This window comes from Pezoporus wallicus, unplaced genomic scaffold (genome assembly GCF_028554395.1).
Source record: "Pezoporus wallicus isolate ANWC-B61680 ecotype Strahan unplaced genomic scaffold, APGP_CSIRO_Pwel_v1 contig_13737, whole genome shotgun sequence".
NCBI classification, from domain to species: Eukaryota; Metazoa; Chordata; class Aves; order Psittaciformes; family Psittacidae; genus Pezoporus; species Pezoporus wallicus.
Genome location: NW_026641629.1, coordinates 340,426 through 359,661, shown reverse-complemented (window position 1 = coordinate 359,661; position 19,236 = coordinate 340,426). Strand labels below are relative to the sequence as shown.

Below are 19,236 nucleotides of genomic sequence, written 5' to 3'. Positions count from 1 at the left end.
CCCGAAGTAGCGGGGGCCGGGCAGGGCCGCAGTGACCGCGGCAGGCCCGAAGTAGCGGCGGCGGGACTGGCCCCACGCACCCAAGATGGCTCCGCGGGCGCCGCACCCCTTCCGCGCATGCGCTCCCCTCCGCCCGAGCGCGGGCTCAGCTGCGCGCAGGCGCCCTGCCGGCGGGCCGGCGGGCGGCGGGCAGCGCGCATGTGCCGGGCGGTGGCCGCGAGGCGGCACCTGCGCAGTGCCGAGGGGGGGCGGCCCCGCGCCTGCGCACCGCCGGCCCGCGGTCCCGGCGCAAGATGGCGGCGGCGGGACGGGCGAGGCGGAGGTGGGGCACGTGTCGCGGCGGCCGGTGCCCGCAGTCCCCGGCAGCACGCACAGGTGAGCGGCGCGACCGCGGCTGCTCGCGAGCAAGGGGGGGGGCGGGCGGCGGCGGGCGGGCGGGCGGCGGAAGGAGGCGGCGCAAGGAGGCGGCGCAGGCCCGCGGCCGCCATCTTAAGAGCGCAGTCGCCGCCGCCGCGCCTGCCCTGGTCGTGGCGGGCCCGCGATGCCGCCGCCGCGCGTGCGCGCGCCCGGAGGCTCCTCCCCGCGGCGCCGTAACGGCCTCCTGTGTCCGCAGCGGCCCCCGCGGGCCCGGCGCGGGACGCCCCGCTATGAGGATGCGGCCCCGGCGCGCTAGCGGCCAGCACGGAGCGACGGCCACGCGTCCCGCCAGGCAGCCCGCCACCGTAAGTACTCGCGGGGCCGCCCGCCTCCGCCCCGCTTCCACCCGGACTCCTCCCGTCCAGCCTGCAGAGTTGTCGCCGCCGCCGCTTCCGCTCCGCACCCGCCCGGCCCCGGCCCCCTTGGCTGCCCGCCGGTCCCGGCCCGCCGCGCCGAGGAGCTCCGTCCGGTCACCGCCGCCGGGAGCGCAGCCCCGGGCGCTGCCGGGCAGCACACGCTTGCTTCCCTGCCCGCGGCTGACGCGGTCCCTGGGCCCCGGCGCGCTCGCCACACGTGTCCGTGCCGCCTCGGGAGCGGAGCCCCGCTCGGCCCGTGTCCCGCCCGGGCACATGCACGGGACAGGTAGCGACGGAGGGAGGCGGTGGCCTGGCCTCCAGGCTCCCGGAGCGGCTTTGGGATGAGGGAGAAGCTTTGCTGTGCCCCGGGGGCTGTCGCTGCTCTCCTTTGTCTGCGTTTGCCCTTGTCTTGTGTAAAATCCCGCCTCAGTGAAATGGAAACAAACGCCGACCCTGTTCGCTGTACTTGGTCACTTTGTGTCTCCTTCCCCTTGCTGCGGTTTCTGGTCTCGTTGCTGTTCCTAGGTTGTAAGCTCTCTGGGCAGGGACAGTGTTGTCTGTGAAGTACTGTATGCACCATGGTGTATAAAACCAACCATAATCACCATAAAATGCTGGATTATTCTGGATCCCTTTATTATTATTATGGATCCCTTTCACTGTCTTAAGTCCCAGCACTAGTTGCAGAAAAGTCAGGATTCCCATCAGTTTGCTTTTCCCTTTACCCATACTTTAAGGGTACTTGGATTCAGTGCTCATCAAACCTGACCAAGCGTCTTGTCTACTTCCACCATTGTGGTTTATCCAGAAATAGGAGAAGGCAGAGACAGGGATGGACCCCTCTTTGCCAGTAGGTTTGAGTACCAGCGGGTCGCTGCAGCTGCTCTGTGCTGGCCAGTGCAGGAGGATCTTGATAGCCAGCACTGTCTGCCACCTCTTGACATTCACTGGGAGCTCTGGTCCCGTCAGTATGTACCGGTTCATTACAAGGTGTTCTCTATGTACCGTGCAGGACACGTGAGCACCTGCGTGTGCTTCAGTTTGAGCAAGGGCTGAGCACGGCTCAGGAGGGCTCCCTGCCTGCAGTAGTTCCTGGTCACCCCTGGAGCCCTCAGCCGGCAGCTGAGGGGCTGGGGCTCAGCAGCAGGTGTGAGCTGCAGCCACTGCCCAGTGCTGGCTGAGCCCCCTGCATGTCCTGCCCTGCACTGGAGCTGTGTGGCAGACTCTCTTGCCTGTGGGCTTGGTCACTGTCACCTGCCTGATTGTGAGCAGAGACCTAAGCTCCCGGTTCCTGCAGTGTCCCAGGCCTTTCCCTGCTCACCCTGGCTGGAAGGATGGAAACATCTTCCAGGGTGCTGAGAGGGATCAAGTTCCTCGGCCTTGGCCTGCATCACACCAGTTCCACAGGTGGTACTGCAGGCACCCCAGCTAGTGCCTGCTAACTCAGGGATCCTTTTGGCTCTCACTATTCTGTTCCTCTGACAGAGCCAGCAGGTTTTATGGGCAGGAAGGGGAGCAAAGGTGAACAACTGCAGGTAACTTGGCCTGCAGACCAAACAAGGGGGTTACTTATGAGATGTTCTAAAGTGTGTGCACAGCTGGGGCTGCTGTGGTGTTTGGGTAGAAACACTTCTGGGTACAAGATTGTGCTGCTGCAGCCCTGACTTTGGTGTTGTGCAGCGTGTCCCCAGAGGCCTGAGTCGAGTTGAGTAACTGAGGTGACAGTAATTATTTAAAAGACCTGATTTTCCCGGGTCTTTGCCACTGTATTTCAGGCTGTGGGGAGGAGCAGGCTGCAGTGCTGTTAGAAAAACCTCCCCGGGGGAGCAGTGGTGACTAAGAGGAAAAGCCCGGCTCTTTCTCTCTAGCAGGCAACATTACATTATGATTTAGGGGAGCTTGATTGTCTCACCAGAGCTTCTTCCGTATAACTGTTGTTATGCAAATGAGAAAGTACCAGAGGCTAAACCTGCCTGAGGCCTTGCAGCTAGTCTGGGACATGCTGAGGAAAACAGGCCAGGAGGCCCTGACCCCTGCCTGTGGTTCTCTGAACCACAGGAGCTGTTATTAGTGAAGCAGTAGGGCTGTTTTATACAGCAGAAGTTGTTTAACAAGGGCCGTTTGGTTAAATTATGCACACTTTTGTGTGTGTAGATGTTGTTTTAAACTGTCTCTTGAGCGTAACAGGTCAGATTTGGCTGTGGTGTGAGCGTGGCAGAGGTGGTACGTGTTCACAGAGGGGTGGATTTAGTTTTATGTTCTCAGTGCTGCTCTATGGGCCATGCACTGCGCTCTCAGTAGGGCATTAGCTGGAAAGAGTATTTTGAATGCTGGCCTTAAGAGCTCCCTACCCGGCACCACATAGAGCTCAGCATTTGTCACAGCTAGTTTGTGCGGGACAGCAGGTATTACTGAGGACTCAGGTGCTGTGTGTACTCGTTCAAACCCTGTTTTATTGCCAGAACGAGCTTGCAGTGCTATAGCTGAATGGACCAAGTGCATCTGGGATCTCCTGCTGTAACATGGGTTTTATGTCTGTGTTGTCTAGTGTGGTTGCTGAGAAATGGCCAATGAGAATCACAGAAGCCCTGCGGAGGAAGCGTCTCTCATGAGTCACTCACCCGGCACTTCCAACCAGAACCAGCCCAGCTCCCCCAAACCTCTGCGACTGGTGCAGGACCTGCCAGGTACAGCTCTGCTTGAGGAGGGCTCAGCACGGAGTTCTCGGGGCCCTGGAGCAGGGGGGGAGTGAAGGAAGGCTGCTGCGGGAGGAGCTGGGTGGTGCGTGTGTCAGGGCTGTGACAGTAGTGGGGCTGCTGTGGAGGACGCTGCTCTCCTGACTGGTGCTGTGTTCCCAGATGAGCTGGTGCAGGCTGGCTGGGAGAAGTGCTGGAGCAAGCGGGAGAATCGCCCTTACTACTTCAATCGCTTCACTAACCAGTCTCTGTGGGAAATGCCTGTCCTGGGGCAGCACGATGTCATTGTAAGTGCACACTCTTCTCGAGGGGCTGTGCTGATGGTGGGATGTTCTGGAGGGGCAGGTGCTCTGGTCTTGTGGATTTCAGATTGCACACGTGGGAGGGTCTTCACTGCCTCCAGAACTCCTTGTGAAGTCCATTGTGTGGCTTGGTTCCAATGAAATGCTCTTCCTCCTGGTGCACACTCGGCTGGTGCTGTTCTGGGGTGGTGTGCTGCTCAAAGGACACCCTGGGGGAGCTGTGATGCATTTTTCTCAACTAAGTCATAAAAAAAAGCATACAGCACAGGTCTAGAAGGGAATTCTTTAGCTTCCTTCATGTGTGAGCATTGGTGTTCTTCTGTCCATCCATGTCAGGCTAGGACTAAGGGCTTATTGTCTTTGTCTGTAACTCGGGTGTGTCCTGGGTTCGGCAGTAGCAGTCATTTTTCTCCTTAGTATCTGTGTCCTGGGAACACAGCACTGCACCAGCTACCACAAAGGAAAAACATGACTGCTACTGCTGAACCCAGGACAGTCTGGTACAGTGCTGTGGTTTTGACGTTCAGCCTGGGAACAGCGCTGATAACACCGATGTTTTTAGTTACTGCTCAGTAATGTTTACTCTGACCAAGGACTTTCTGAGCCTCATGCTCTGCAAGGGAGGGGAGGGGAAGCCGGGAGGAAGCAGGGACAGGACAACTAACCAAAGGGGTATTCCATACCACAGCCTTCATGCCCAGTGTATAAACTGGGGGCAGTTACCCGGAAGGGCCTGGTCACTGCTCAGGTCGGGCAGGGTATCGGTCGGCGGGTGGCGAGCAGTCGTATTCTCTCCCCTTGTTATTTCCCTTATCATTATTATTATTGGTGGTAGCAGCAGTGGTTTGTGTTATACCGTAGTTACTGGACTGTTCTTATCTCAACCTGTGGGAATTACATTCCATTCTCCTCCCCATCCCTGGGGGGGGGGGGGGGGGGGGAGGAAGAAGGCGGGGGGTGAGCAAGCGGCTGCGTGGTTCTGAGTTACCAGGTGGGCTAAACCACAACAGTTCTTTGTGGCTCTAACTTGTGCTATTGTTGTTTGGGTGCTTATAGTCAGACCCTCTGGGATTGAACGCGGCTCCGATGCCACTGGAAGGTGGGATGATAGATACCTCTGTGGAGAGCAAGCAGAGGAAGAGGAGATTCTCTGAGGAGGTTCCACCAAGCGGCAACAGTATGAAAAAGCCCAAGGTGGGTCTGGTGCTGTGAAACAAATAGGTTTAAAGATGTTGTTCTAGCTGAAACCTGGGGGTCTGGAACTTGCATCTGGGTTTTTGAGCTGTGCAGGATCAGGCCACCCTGGTGTAGCTCAGCTGATACTCAGAAAGTAGAAGAGCAGAAGCAGTCTCAGGTCCTCCCAAGCTGTCATTTCTCTCTTATGTCCTGAGTCAAACCATGGGAGCCAGCAGATCACAGACTGGGACTGAGAAGCAGTTGGGATATCACAGACTGGGACTGAAGCAGGGTGACTTGCACATCCATGTTAATGTGCACCAGCACAGGCAGAATGTGCTGTAGCAGTTTGGAGGTATCCCGAGTGCTGCTTAGCAGGGCCATTGGCTGCACTGGCTGCTTCCCTTTACCTGTTTCTGTGGAGCAGTAATTCATCTTTTACACCCCCAGGCTGACCTCCCAGGGAACCCGGCTGCTCAGCTAGTCCCCAGCTCTCCCAGTATTCCAGGAACCTCCGTTCTGAAGGCATGGTGTGTTTCACCTGAAGATAAACAGCAGGCAGCTCTCTTACGACCAACTGAGTGAGTTGTCTCCATTTGTCTTCTGTCCTTTTCTCGGTGGTAGATCAGACACCTGGTTTTCCAGACATCTTTGAAGCAGAACCTGAGGGATGTAACACCCCCTATATGATTGCAAGGAGCCTGGATAGTTCAATTTCCTGGCTGGTCAGACAGCCCAAGGAAGCATCTTTAGAATATTTGATAATTAATTAGGCCATGGTCTGACTACCCTGATGACATTTTCTTCTCCCATAGAGTGTACTGGGACCTGGATATTCAGACAAACGCAGTGATTAAGCAGAGGGCACCATCTGAAGTGCTTTCTCCCCACCCTGAGGTGGAGCTGCTTCGATCCCAGCTCATTCTCAAGCTGCGGCAACATTACCGTGAGCTCTGCCAGCAGCGAGAAGGTGAGTTCCTGTTGGCTCCCCTGGTCACCTCAGTCCGCAGTACTGAGGTGGTCTGCCTTTTGGTTTGTCTGTTTTGTCCTGTGATATCTCCTTTTGTGGTGGTTTTACTCTGTGACATTGTTGGTTATGTACTTACCAGGCAGAATTCCAGTATGATGATCCGTATCAGAGCTTTTGGGCACACCTTTGTCATGTTGATTAGACCCTTTTCCTTTGTTTCTTCAGGGATTGACCCTCCAAGGGAGTCCTTTAATCGCTGGATGTTGGAGAGAAAGGTGGTTGACAAAGGGACAGATCCTCTTTTACCGAGTGACTGTGAGCCAGTAGTGTCTCCTTCCATGTTCAGAGAGATCATGAATGACATTCCCATCAGGTACTGTTCAAAGCAGGGCACCTTGCTGGGATGGCTTTGGGTAGGTCTGGTCCAGTGATTTATTTATCTGCCTTGGTTTTGTGCTCTTGTGTTTTACTTTTGGAATGAAGTGGGGTGCTGGGGGTGTCAATCTGGGGAACTGGACCTGGCCTCTGTGGCAGCTGTGGAACTGATGCATCTGATTTTAAACTCGCCTCAGGTTGTCCAGAATAAAGTTCCGGGAGGAGGCCAAGAGACTGCTCTTCAAGTACGCTGAGGCTGCGAAGCGGCTGATTGAGTCCAGGTGGGAGTTCCTCTTACATTGCTGCCATGCTCAGGGGAGGAAAGAAAGTTACAGGGAGTTTAGAAGGAACTGCTGCATCCCGTTATTCAGCATTGGTCATAATCTTACTGAGGAGAAGTTAGGTTAGGAACATACAGAAGAAAACCAGTAGTGCTGGAGGCATCTTGTTATAGAATGTTGGGAAGCTGAGTGAATGCAGAGATAAGTGAGAATCTGTGAAATGCTGGACATGGGATGTCCTCTGCCATTTATCCCTGATGAAAACTGGGTGCTCAAGCACTCACTGTTGTTGAAGAGCAACAAGCTTACAGTATTTTATTATACCATGTGGGATTTCTCTGACAAATTCTGCCACAGGGCAGAGTTGAAGAAGATGACAGCCACTGGGGAAATGGAAAGCTTGTTAATGGGGTGGTTTTCTCAGAGCCACAAGCTATGAGCAGCAGCTGCATTTGGAAATGAGAGGCAGGGTCAAAACGGGTCATTTCCAAGATAGATAAATGCTTTCTCTGCCTCTCCTGTACGGAGGGCATTAGGCAGCTGCACTGTCCTTTGGCAGTCCCTAGTTGTGCAGATGTCTGGAAGCACTTTCCAGAGGAGGCCTGGAGGGAGCGGTAGCAGAGCTGTGGTGGTGGATGGATTCTCTTGCCCTGCAACTGTGTTTTAACTTCTGCTTCTCTGTTTCGAGCAGGAGTGCTTCGCCAGACAGCAGGAAGGTGGTGAAGTGGAACGTGGAGGACACCTTCAGCTGGCTGCGACGGGACCATTCTGCCTCTAAGGAGGACTACATGGTCAGTATCCCTCTGTGTGGGCAGCTGAGCAGAGGGAGCCTGGGAAAGGATGGGAAAGCCACAGGAAAAGCCTTTATGTGACATGCTGGGGATGGATGAAGGCCCTTCTGGAGAAGGCTGCGACTGCTTTCCTTTACTGTGATTTGGGAGCGCCGGAGGCTCCGCATCCCTCTGGTGGGATGTGTGAGGGCCTCTGGTTCTCTGGTTCTTCAGGACCGCCTGGAGCACTTACGCAAACAGTGTGGGCCCCACGTGTCTGCTGCAGCAAAGGACTCTGTTGAAGGCATCTGCAGTAAGATTTACTACATATCCCTTGAGTACGTCAAGCGGATCCGGGAGAAGAATCTTGCCATACTCAAAGAGAACAATATATCTGGTACGCAGTCAGCTCTGAGGAGCTGTCAGGCTACTGCACCACAGCACAAACATCCTCTGGCTTGGCCCCACTCCAGCAGCATTATGTGCTGGGGGGGGCTGCTCTGAGACCACGGGGCTGAGTTTCATAGTCAGGAATAGCCAGTCCAGTGTAGGTCTTAGCTGGCACTCACACTGTGAGTGCAGAGGCAAAATGCCTTCCCTCAGGTGCTGTGGCCAGCTCTAATATCAAGTATCATAAATTATGATTTACCAGGATGAAGCAGCTTGTTAGGGGCTGACCCCAGTGCACAGAGGGTCAGTTCATTGCCCTGGATCATACCTTTTTGCTGTACTTCTGCATGAATTCCTGGGGTCAGCTGACAATCCCTTTCCTCCACAACATTCTTCCTTTCCTGGCAGATCTTTTCTTTGTTCTTTCTTCCTAGTTTATGTCTGTACTTCTGCCTCTGGGCACCTTTTGCTTCTTACATGGTTCCTGCTGCTTTCATCATCACTGTTCCATGGTTCTTTTCGAGCCCTACGTCCCCTCAGACTCTCTTCAGATCCCAGTGTGTGCCTTTAGCTGCTCTTGTTTTTGCTGCTTTTCTTCCCACCTGATTGAATCCCTCATTCCTTCTAACTAATCTTTCCCATGAGCTTTCTCTCTCCCAGCTGAAGCTGCTGCCCATGATGGGTAACCACAAGGTAGCAGGAAGATTCCTTTGCCTCCTGTGCTTGACAACCTGGGAATATTTATTGTGGTTTGGATGAGTTTGGGGCAAACTGAAATAATAAGTGCAGCAACAAGGAGGGTGTTTTACTTCTCTGAACGTGCCTCACGATGCTGGGGTGGTTGTGTGCAGCCTACAGGTCTGTCTTAGAGATGGATCCTTTCTGTGCTCTGGCAGTGGGTGATGGAATTAATTTGGGGAATCAGCTCAGAACCTAGGTAGCTGCTTACGAGATCTGTGAAGGATCACCATGTGCTTCTGGGGGCACCACTCTGCTCTTTAGCCCTGTTCCTGTCACTGCATGTTTGGAGGTGAAGGGAAGATCTGTCCCAGATGGCCTTGGGTTCTAATGGGCTGCTTTTCTCTTTACGGTCTGTAGCTGAGGTGGAAGCTCCCGAGGTCCAGGACAGGCTGGTGTACTGCTACCCAGTGAGACTGGCCATCCCCTCCCCACCGCTCCCCAGCGTGGAGATGCACATGGAGAACAACGTGGCATGTGTGCGCTACAAGGGGGAGATGGTCAAAGTGAGCCGCAACTACTTCAGCAAACTGGTGCGTGCTGAGCCCTGGGGCCCGTGTCCCCTGTCCTGCGAGGGGAGGGACGGTGCAGGGGGTGGGGGCTGCTGGGCACTGCCCTGATCGCAGCAGAAATGAGGACAGCTGCTCCCACCTTAGTCAGGGTCAGGCTCCTGCTGGGAATAGCCCCAGGGTGACGTGTGTGTGTGTGTGTGTGTGTGTGTGCACTTTGGACACAAACTGTGCTGCCAGAACGGCTGTGCCCGCAGCGAGGCAGCTCTTGCCGAGACCCTTGCTGGTGGGTACGTTCATGCTAGTCAAGAGCTTGTGGTTCACTCACGTGGTAAGAGCAGATGTGCTGACAGCCTCCATGCAGAGCCCCACCTGCTCCTGCTGCTGCTGAGCGTTCCTCTCCAAGGCATGTTTGTGTGCTCTTGTCTGCGCTCATTCTGTTTGTGCTTAATGCTGGGCTTTCTCTTGCAGTGGCTTCTGTACCGGTACAGTTGCATTGACGACTCCAGCTTTGAAAAGTTCCTGCCCAGGGTTTGGTGCCTTCTCCGTCGATACCAGGTGCTGTCTCATCGCAGCTGTATCTCAGAAAGCCTCACTAATAGAAACTTTACGTCTGTGCTCTGGGAGAGGCCCACAGCTCCAGGAGCCTGATGCAAAATAGGGTTTAAACTGGGTCTGTGGTCTGCTCCCAGCATTTGGAGACAGGACTGTGGTCAGGGGAGCAATTGTGGTCATGACAAGAGACCTCAGTGGGAGTAGAGATTTATGAGAAACCTTCAGTAGCTGTGGACTCTGAGGCCCAGATGGTTTCATGGGGGATGTGTGAAAATGGACACTTGGTTTGTGGGGCCTGAGTTGGATGAAATATCTAAAGAGCCTTCTTGGGTACATGCAGGGGACCTACACGAATTTGAGAAAGGACGAGGGGGCCCTGCGTACCTAGAGGAGTGGGTGCATGGACGTGTGGCCTTGGGTCCGTGGTCAGTGAAGGGAGCAGCAGGAACAGCGAGTGCAGGCACGGCTCACCCAGGGTTTGCTCTCCTCAGATGATGTTTGGTGTGAATCTCTATGAAGGAACTGGTCTGCAGGGGTCACTTCCCGTGCACGTCTTCGAAGCCCTCCACAAGCTCTTTGGAGTGAGTTTTGAATGCTTTGCCTCGCCCCTGAATTGCTATTTTAAACAGTACTGTTCGGCCTTCTTGGATACAGACGGGTATTTTGGATCCAGGGGGTGAGTCCACGTTTGGTGCTGTGTTTCTGTGTGGATGCGGGGCTGGTTCTGTGGTGTCTGCTCAGGAGAGTGTGTGGCTTTAGGGCTGCAGAAGGGCAGTGAGTGGGCACAGACTGGCTGCGAAGCATTGGTCTGGCTAAAGGCCTCTCATCCTGGGGTGATGCAGTTTGTGGGTCTGCCAGCACTTGTCCCTGTTCTGGAGAGTGGAGACCCGGGCCTTCAGTCAGCTTAGATCAGCAGTCACCTGCAGTGAGGACTGGTGGAGTGTGTCCCCAGGGACCAGCATGCCTGGTCAGACTCTGCACTGCCAGGGATTTGGGCTTTCCAAGAGTATGACTGCTTTTCCTGAGGAAACATGCTTTTTAAGGTATGAAAATTAGAACTGCAGCCTCTCTGACAGTGATCTTTGCCTTCTCCTCCAGCCCGTGCCTGGATTTTTTTCCTGTAAGTGGCTCTTTCGAGGTAAATCCTCCGTTCTGTGAGGAGCTGATGAATGCCATGGTCTCTCACTTTGAGGTATGTGCTCACGTGTGGAGCTGCATCTGTCCTGTCCTCCCCACTGCTCCCGCAGCCTCACAGCAGGGCTGTGATGCGGAAGGTGAAGGAGGGTGACTGCTGCAGCGCTGCTCTAGAAGCAGAACTGTGTCCTGTCTGTCATTGCGCTGCCAGCGCTGAGATTGTTCCCTTTCTCTTTGAACAGAAACTGCTGGAGAGCTCCACTGAGCCTCTGTCCTTCATCGTCTTCATCCCCGAGTGGCGGGACCCTCCCACGACAGCCCTGATCCGCATGGAGCAGAGCAAGTTCAAGCGGCACCAGCTCAGCCTGCCAGCCTTCGACCACGAATACCGCAGCGGGTCCCAGCACGTCTGCAAAAAGTAGGCCTTTTCCTGGGATCCTTCTGGGAACGTGAGCCTGAGCCGTGCGGCAGAAACGGCCTAAGTTGAAATCAGTGGGAATAGGGAGCAGGCAAGGACAAGGGCAGGGCTCACCCCCACCTGTGAATTTCCTGTTGGTTTCATGACTGCTGAGGTATTTTGCCACAACAGGCTTGTGAGTGGTGTCTTCCTTGGCACAAGTGCAGCCTGACCAGGTCCTACCTGGGGTGCTGTGGGGATCGGCTCTGCTCCACCACCAGCCAGATCTGGGGAGCAGCTGAGCAGCAGTTTCTGGGCTGCCAGATGCTGTGGTGTTCAGAGTCACTTGGGGGAAGCAGAGCAAGGGGCAGGTGGGATCTCAGTGCTCAGTGGAGCAAGTTGGCTGTTGGTCTGCTGCTGAAGAAACAAGTTCAGGCAACAGCTTGTTTAAGGAACAAGTGCTGAAGTTCTCTGTACCTGGTTAAGACTGACACCTTAGCATGACAAGTCTCCTTCTGCAGGGACGGTGATATCCCCTGCACATGCTGGTAGAGAGCGGCGTGGCTGTGCAGCACCACTGCTTCTCTTCTGAAAGTTCATGAGCCTCTACCTTTACTCAGAAGTGCCTGATACTGCATTGTGCCCACTCTTGTGCTCAGGGTAATGAGAGAATCAGAAAAAGAGGGTATACTTGTCCTGGATGTGGCACAGGAAGAGGAGGGCAGGTGCTGGGCAGTGGGTCTGGGTGCATCCTGAGTTGGAGATGCTGAATGCCTGTTGTCTTCTCTTCCAGAGAGGAGATGTACTACAAGTCTGTGCACAACACGGCCATCCTCTTCCTGCAGAACAGCGCAGGCTTTGCCAAGTGGGAGCCCACCCCGGAGCGGCTGCAGGAGCTCGTTGCAGCCTACAAGCATTCAGGCCGGACCCTCAGCTCCTCCTCCTCCTCGTCTTCTTCCTCCTCCTCCTCCTCCTCCTCCTCCTCCGTAGTGGACAAAGAGCGGGAGCTGGGCCGAGAGCAAAGCAGCAGCCGGGAGACTAATCCCAACTAAGGCGCAAGGTGGGAGGCAGAGGGGAGGCGCGTCGGCCCCGATGGCAGGGGGGCAGTGACAGACTCTGCCTGCGCGGCACCGGCCGCAGGGGACTCCTGCGCAGCAGCTCTGCGGCACCCGCTTCCCCCTGCGAACTGCACAGTGCCCGCACACCGCGGGAGGGGAGGCTCCGGCAGCGCCGGGCACGGGAGCCAGCGTGGCACCGAGGAGGAGCCGCGGCGCCCGGGCGGAAGGACGGCGGGATGGATAGATGGATGGAGGGGAGGGGTGGATGGATGGATGGATGGATGGAGGAATGCATGGATGGATGGAGGGATGGACGGAGGGACGGGCGGGAAGCGCAAGAGCTCGGCACCGGCACCATGGCTGGAGGGGCCCTGGCAGCGCCCACAGCCCAGCGCCGGCAGGACAGGGACGGGCAGAGCCCGGGGGCTCCTGCGGCCGGGGCGGCACCAGTGCAGCTCCGTGTCCATAGTGTAAATAGTTATGTCCGTGGCGCCGCAGCTCGCGGGGCTGCTCCCACCGCATCCGTGTTTCTTTCCCTTGTGTGAGTCCCGTGTTCGCCGACGCTGTGTACCGTATAGGGGAGGAGCGGAGCAGAGGAGTTCCTTTGGTGTGTAAAGTCTTTGCAGCTGTTTTGTAGTCGTCGTGGTTTTTATGCGGAGCCTCTGGGCTTTATTTAACCTCCTTGGGTTTTGTTTTGTAAGGATTAATTTAACACCGCTAACCATTTTATTACTTTTATCAAGAAGAGCAAAGTCTATTTTTGATTTGTTTCCTAGTTCTTAGGAACATTAAAAACCAGCATTACAGCTCTGCGCCAGCTCCGCGCCGTTCCTTCTGTCAGCCCAGGGCTGTGCTCACCCCATGCCCTCCTTCTGGCTGAAAGGTAGAAAAACCTTGGGGTTTCTGAGATCCACCTGCCCTGTTCTGTGCTGCCCATCCCTCCTGTGAACAGGTTTTTCCTGATGACTGGTGTGAGCCTCTAAAGCCCCCCAGCTGCTGCCACGGTGAAGGCTTGGCTCTCCCTGCCCTGACTCCAGGGAGCAGCTGTGGTCACGCTCGGCCTCTTCAGCGCAGAACCAGCTTGCCCGGTCTCAGCTCTTGGTGCTTTGGGAGCCCTTTGTCCCGGTTGGGGAGGCCCAGGCTGAGCCTAATGGCACAAAGCAGCCACTGGTGGTGCCGTGCCAAGAGCCTGCCTGGGTGCCTTGCAAGGGGGGGGTCCTGATGGCCCTGGTGAGAGGGGAGGTTCCTGGGGTGAATGCACCCGACTTCCCCCTGGGGTCTTGCTTCAGCTCCTATGTTTGGTCTCACCGTGTCCTGGCTGTTGGGCTAAGGAGCTCTCACTGCCACCGGTCCCTCCTGGCCTGAGGCTGTGAGAGTGGCTCGGGGGTTGACAGCCATGGTCATTCTCTGATCCAGCTTTCCTGGGGTCCCAGATTTTCCTGCAATCCTCTGTGGAGCATTTCCCTGCCTCTGGATAGGGCAGGAAGAGCCCAGCTCCAAGTGCCACCTATTCCCAGCGTCCCCACAGCTCTCCAGGGATCCTTTCCATGACAAGGAGATGGTTGAGACCGCCTGGCCCTGGGGAGGGCTGTGAGTCCTGGCACTGAAAGCTGCAGCTTTGGAAACCTTTTCTGCCTGTTATTCACTATTTTGAGCCGAGGCAGCTGGTTCCTCAAGCACAGGTGAGCAGAGACGTGGGCCCTGGGGAGAATGAGCAAGTGCTCCTTGGGGGTCTGTCCGCAGGTGCTGGCCCATTGCCTTGTTAAGTGCTTCATTGCTGAGGTCTCAATGGAGGTGCGAGTGCTCAGTCGCCAGGGAGTGCCGTGCTTTCCCCTCCACGACATCTCGTTTATCCAGGCAAAGAGAGCAGAAGGTGGAACCGTGGGGGTTTTGTGGCTGCTGCCATCCCTGGCGCTTCCCTTGAGCAAGTGGGAGGGATGGATCCTGAGCAGGAGCACCCCAGGACCCAGTCGGGTCTGTACAAGGGGCTGCAGGGATGGGGGCAGCCAGGGGCACAGCTGGGAACACTGGGGGGCATGGGCAGGACTGGGGGGATGAGCCCAGCACTCCCAGGAGCTGGACGTGTTCTGAGCCCTGGTTATCCCGAGCTCGCTCAGACCCTCATGGTGTGAACTGACGTGCTCCTCCGGGCAGCTCCAGTGCCAGTGGCTGCTCTGGGGTGGGCCAGAGCTGAGCTCGTCAGGGTGTGGACGTTGATTACAGGGCAGCTCATGGAGCTCGGGACAAACCCTTCATTTCCTTGTTCAGCGGCACAGACGCCCTGTCCCGCGCCCGGGGGCTGAGGGCAGCAGGTGAGTGACCGCCCCATCACTGGTGAGGGCTGGAGCCCGGCCGCGCATCCAGGCTCAGGCGTGTCTGGGTCCATGTGTGGGGTCCCTGGGTCGCTGCCCTCCTCCTGCGGGGCAGCGCTGGGAGCAGGGTTTGTCCTGCCTGGGCTGGGGGGGCTCTGATTGCTGCTGCCCATCAGGGCCGGGGTAGGGATGTCCTTGGCTGTCTCCAGCCTGGATCTGGGAAGTGCTGCAGCCCCAATGTGCCCCCAGCCCCGGCTCCTGGGCTGCGGGGATGGAGTGAGGGGCCCGGGCACACACTGGCAGGGGCGAGCATTTCTCTGCACCCCAGGACCTGCTTTCTGAGGTGCTGCTGCTGGGCTCTGGGACCGGCATGTGGGGCCCTCCCCAGGGGCGCTTCGTGCCCGGGGCTGAGCAGGAGCCCCCGTTCCCAGGCCAGGGAAGAGCCGGGGCTGTGCCAGTGCTGGGGGTGCCTCAGGACCCCGCTCTGCGGCCGTGCTGTCCCCAGGGCCAAGGGCTGCAGGGTCCCCGCTGCCGGCATCCGCAGGCAGGGAAGGAGCATCCTGAGGGCCGCCCAGGAGCAAAGGGGCAGCAAGGCTGCACTGATCCCCCGGCACCGACTGCCTGCAGCCTGTAAGGGGCCCCGGGGGAGCCCCCTGCCCCGGCTGTGCCCCGCGGTGTGCGTGAGCCTGACCCGAGCTCCGCATAGCACCGGCCCCGGCCGAGCATCCTCCTCCCGCTCTCCGTTGCCAGGCCAACGCCGCGTTGGATGCCGGCAGAGCCCCTGCGCCAGGGCCTCCGCAGCGTGGCGGGCAGCAGCCCCACACCTCCCCATGGGGTGCCCGCTGCCACCGGGCCCCCGCCTGCCTCCGCGACGGACACCGACCCACGGCTGCGTCCCCTCCCGGAGCCCCGGCGCACACCGCAGGTACGGAGGGTGCTGGGGGGGTGAAAGGCAGGGCGGTCCCTGCAGTCAGCAGAGCCCGTGTCCAAGCCCCAGGAGCCTGCACACATGGGGAGGGACGAGCATCCGCGCCCAAGGCCCTCACCCCGCAGCCGGTGCCGATGCCTCCCTCCCAGCCAGACCCCGAGGCAGGGATGCGGCTGAGCCCCAGCTCTGGCAGCAGCACCCAGTGCCTGGATCCAGGCTGTGCCAGCCCTGGGAGGGGGCTGCTGCTGGTGCCGGTGCCGTACTCCCCTGGGGCTGGGCAGGACCCTGCCAATGGGGCCAGCCGGGAACCGGCCCTCGGAGCTCAGAGCGGGTCCCCTCTGCCCCCAGCCCGGGCAGCCCCCGGCCCGCCCCCCGGGAGCATGGCGCAGCGGGACGGCGAGCCCGGCCCTCGGACGACGGCGCTGGCGGCTGCCGAGCTGGAGTGCAAGATCTGCTACAGCCACTACGACGCCCGCTCCCGCAGGCCCAAGGTGCTCGGCTGCGGCCACCGCCTCTGCGCCCGGTGCCTGCGCAAGATGGTGCCGCCGGGGGACGCGTCCCCCCGCCAGCTCCGCTGCCCCTTCTGCCGCCAGCACAGCCCCGTGCCCGGTGGGGACGTGCAGCGGCTGCGGGACGACGGCGAGGCGCTGGCGCTGCTGACGGGCTGTGAGCGGGACGAGCAGCGGGGCCCCCCCCGCTCCCCCGAGGTCCTGCTCTGCCCCAGCGTGCTGGAGCCCGCGCCCAGCCCCGAGTGCCTGGTGGTCACCATCCTGGAGGTGCCGGAGGACGTGTCGCCGCCCGAGGGGCTGGGCAGGCTGGAGGTGGTGCGGTTGTACCGCCCGGCCAGCCTGGGCGCGCTGCCCTGCCGCGGCCCCGGCCACAAGTGCCGCTCCTGGGGGTGGCGAGCCGTGCCCCGCTTCATCCTGGGCGTCCTCTGCCTGCTCTACTTCAGCTCCCTGCCCTTCGGCATCTACCTCCTGCTCATTGAGCACCACAGCCTGGGCATCGTCCTCGTCAGCCTCGTGCCCTGCACCCTCCTCCTCTGCATCATCTACAGCCTCTGCCAGTGTCTGTGCCGCGAGGTCTTTGGGTTCCCCCACTCCTGACGCTGCCTGCTGAGCTCTGTGCTGCGCTGGGGAGGTTTGGGGCACCTTGGAGCGTTGTCCCGTGTATGGGTGCTCCTGCCCCACGGCTGACCCAGCCTAGAGGTCTGTCTGGACCACGGGGAGATGCTCAGTGCCTGCTGCTGCCCCTTGCAGAGCAGTGCGGGCTTCTGCAGGAGCTCGGTGCAGCCCACGAGCGCTCAGACCAGAGCCTTGACCCTCGTCATCCTCCACAGCAGAGCGGGACCTGGGCTGAGCGCGGAGCGGCCGCCAGGAGGGGAATCGCAGCCGCGGGCAGAGCCAGTTTCCAGCTCTCCGGTGCATTAAACTCCTTGGTGCAGCTCTGCCCTGTCTCTGCCTCCCCGGGTTCCCTGCTCCCTTCTCCTCTCCCTGCCTGGCTCCCCAGGCCCCGTTTGCACCCCGGGGCTGTGCAGAGCCGCCTGCCACAACCCGGCCCCGGAACAGGGGCCCGAGCCCGGTCCTGGCAGCCGATGTCCCGGTCAGTGACCCCCCTGTGTGGTGCCTCCCGCATCCCCATCAGCGCTTGTCTGTACCTCCCTGCGCTGTGGCAGCAGGAATGGACACCCCCAGCCCTGCGCCCCACCCGTGAGCCCACCTCATGAGTGACCCTGCGCAGAGGGAAGCCCGAGCAGCTCCTGTCAGGATCTGCCCGGCTCCCTGGGAGCTGACCCGTGGAGGTGCCCCCATCCCGCCAGCATCCCCATCGACCTCCCCACCGGCAGCCCTGGATCCTTACTGGACCCCAGCGTCCCCGCCGCAGCCGGGCAGCACCAGGATGCCCAGGACAGTGACATTTATTTATTAGCTCTCCGTGTCCCGCACCGCCCGCTCTGCTCAGCGGGGCAGCTGCCGGGGCTGTGTCCCTGTGCCCTGCCCTGCTCAGCCCCGGGCTGTCCCCTCCCCGCGGCTGTAGCCCCGGCCCCTATCGAGCCCCCTATGCCTGCTCCCGACTCTCGCTGGGTGCCAGCATCGCCGCCACGCTCCAGATCTTGGGTTTTGAGGGCTCATTGCCCTGCCCAGGGCCCGCCCCCCCCTCGGGGCTGCCCCCGCTCCCCTCCTGCGCAGGGCTGGGGCCGGGCCCGGGGCCGGGGGGTGCTCCCGGGCCCCCCTCGCTCTCGCTGTCGTCGCCGTCCGAGGCGCTGCGCGGGGCCCAGCTCCCCTTGTTCTCCTTCTTGAGGCGCCGGCGGGCGTTGGCGAACCAGGTGGAGACCTGGGTGAGGCTCATCCTGCTCACCACGGCCAGCATCACCTTCTCGCCCTTGCTGGGGTACGGGTTCCGGGGGTGCCGCGCCAGCCACGCCTTCAGCGCCCCGGTGCTCTCCCGCGCCGCTGCCGCCTTCGCCCGCCCTGGCTCCACCGGCAGCCCCAGCGGCCCCTCGATGGCCGGATGGACCTGGGGGGCAGAGGGTGTCTGGGCAGGACGGGGCTGGGGCCCGGGCCCCGCGCCAGGCTCTGTGCGCCCCAAAGTGCCGGGGGGTGCAGGGGGCCCAGGACAGCAGCTCCCCAGCCCCAACCACCCCACACAGCCCCGGTCCGGTGCTGGGGGCCTGGGAGGGGGTCGCGATTCCCGGTTCCCCCCAAGCGGTGCTTACCAAGGGTGCCAGGAGGGTCAGGGGGGGTGGCAGGAGGCTGTAGCTGGCCAGCACGGGGCAGGGGCAGGGCAGCAGGGCTTGGGGGGGTCCCCGCAGGGCCCCCCATGGCCCCCCACAGCCACCCAGTTCTCGGCCTGGGCTCTCCTGGCCCCGGGGTGCCGCCATGGTGCAGGGATCGGAGCCGGGGAGCAGCTCTGGGGTGTTTTATAGCTGCCGGGGTCCGCGGTGACTGACAGCTGATTAGGGGGTATTAGCACCCACGGGAGCAGCCGCAGGGATCTGGGGCAGCCGATACAACCCCCCCCCCCCCGGGCCAGGGACCGGCACGGAGCCGCCTCCCCCCAGCCCTCACCGGCCAGGATGCGTCCAAAGGCCCCCCAACCCTGCATGGGCCCAGCACAGCCCCCAGGGATGGGGTGCATGGGGCTCAGGTGAGTCCCACAGACACCCATGGCCATGGGGACACAGGTGGGACAGGGCACGCTGTGGTTCTGCTGCAGTGCCGAGGGCTGTGAGTGCCCGTCCTTGCCCCCAGCTCTGATCTGCCCTGGGCAGGGGTCAGCAGAGCCCCCCATGTTGTGGCAGGATGGGAACCTGTGCATGGTGCTGGGTGCTGCTCTGGAGCAAGGGGGTCCTCACCCAGCCCCAGTGCTGCCAGGAGTAAGGGGGCACCACAGCCCCTTTGGGGACCCTTTTTGGGGGGGGACACCCCGTGGGGTTCCTGCCTGCACAAGGGGGCAGCAGGCAGGGCAGTGGTGGGCAGGCAGGGTGCAGGCAGGGAGCAGGCAGGGCAGATGTGGGCAGCTGTGCGAGGGGCCCTGGGAGCCTGCAACCCCCTGAGCCGTCGGCTCCTGCCACTGGGCCCCCCCCGCTAAGACGGGGATTATCCCACAGGTTGTATCCGTCATTAAATACCGATAATAACGCTCTCAGGATATTAAATATGTAACAAACCCGCTTAGTGCTGGCGGGACGGGAAGGGGAAGGTCACCGGTGCTGCTGAGCCCTGCCACATCCCTGGCCTCCCTGCAGGCCTCTGCTGACAGCACAAGGTCCCAGGGCTGAGGTGCCAGGACTGAGGGGGCCCAAGCCCCAGCTGTGGCTTTGGCCACTCCAGAAGACCTGGAGCTCCCCACGTGTGGGAGCTGGGAGCTCT

The 19,236-nt window shown here is 59.9% G+C and overlaps 2 protein-coding genes across 2 annotated transcripts; both read left to right on the top strand.

The window, feature by feature from the left end:
• The first annotated feature begins 621 nt into the window (after nucleotides 1-621).
• Nucleotides 622-12,313, top strand: PCIF1 (phosphorylated CTD interacting factor 1). The gene is made up of 16 exons (XM_057424703.1): nucleotides 622-722; nucleotides 3,322-3,460; nucleotides 3,632-3,756; nucleotides 4,828-4,965; nucleotides 5,398-5,528; nucleotides 5,763-5,917; nucleotides 6,143-6,290; nucleotides 6,490-6,573; nucleotides 7,265-7,364; nucleotides 7,578-7,740; nucleotides 8,832-9,004; nucleotides 9,452-9,538; nucleotides 10,027-10,211; nucleotides 10,634-10,727; nucleotides 10,912-11,087; nucleotides 11,860-12,313. The coding sequence occupies exons 2-16, from the start codon at nucleotides 3,337-3,339 to the stop codon at nucleotides 12,116-12,118; spliced, it is 2,142 nt and encodes a 713-aa protein (XP_057280686.1). The 5' UTR covers nucleotides 622-722; nucleotides 3,322-3,336; the 3' UTR covers nucleotides 12,119-12,313.
• Nucleotides 12,314-15,087: 2,774 nt separating this feature from the next.
• On the top strand, nucleotides 15,088-16,557 carry LOC130607535 (E3 ubiquitin-protein ligase RNF182-like). The gene is made up of 2 exons (XM_057424720.1): nucleotides 15,088-15,361; nucleotides 15,713-16,557. Exon 2 carries the CDS (start codon nucleotides 15,745-15,747, stop codon nucleotides 16,468-16,470), a length of 726 nt encoding a protein of 241 aa, XP_057280703.1. The 5' UTR covers nucleotides 15,088-15,361; nucleotides 15,713-15,744; the 3' UTR covers nucleotides 16,471-16,557.
• Nucleotides 16,558-19,236: the final 2,679 nt, after the last annotated feature.

Excerpts from the sequence above, each read along its gene's own strand:
- PCIF1 (XM_057424703.1), top strand. The coding sequence starts at position 3,337 with ATGGCCAATGAGAATCACAGAAGCCCTGCGGAGGAAGCGTCTCTCATG. Across the intron at positions 5,529-5,762 it reads GCTCTCTTACGACCAACTGA|AGTGTACTGGGACCTGGATA; the intron begins GTGAGTTGTCTC and ends CTTCTCCCATAG. Across the intron at positions 5,918-6,142 it reads GCTCTGCCAGCAGCGAGAAG|GGATTGACCCTCCAAGGGAG; the intron begins GTGAGTTCCTGT and ends TTGTTTCTTCAG.
- LOC130607535 (XM_057424720.1), top strand. The coding sequence starts at position 15,745 with ATGGCGCAGCGGGACGGCGAGCCCGGCCCTCGGACGACGGCGCTGGCG.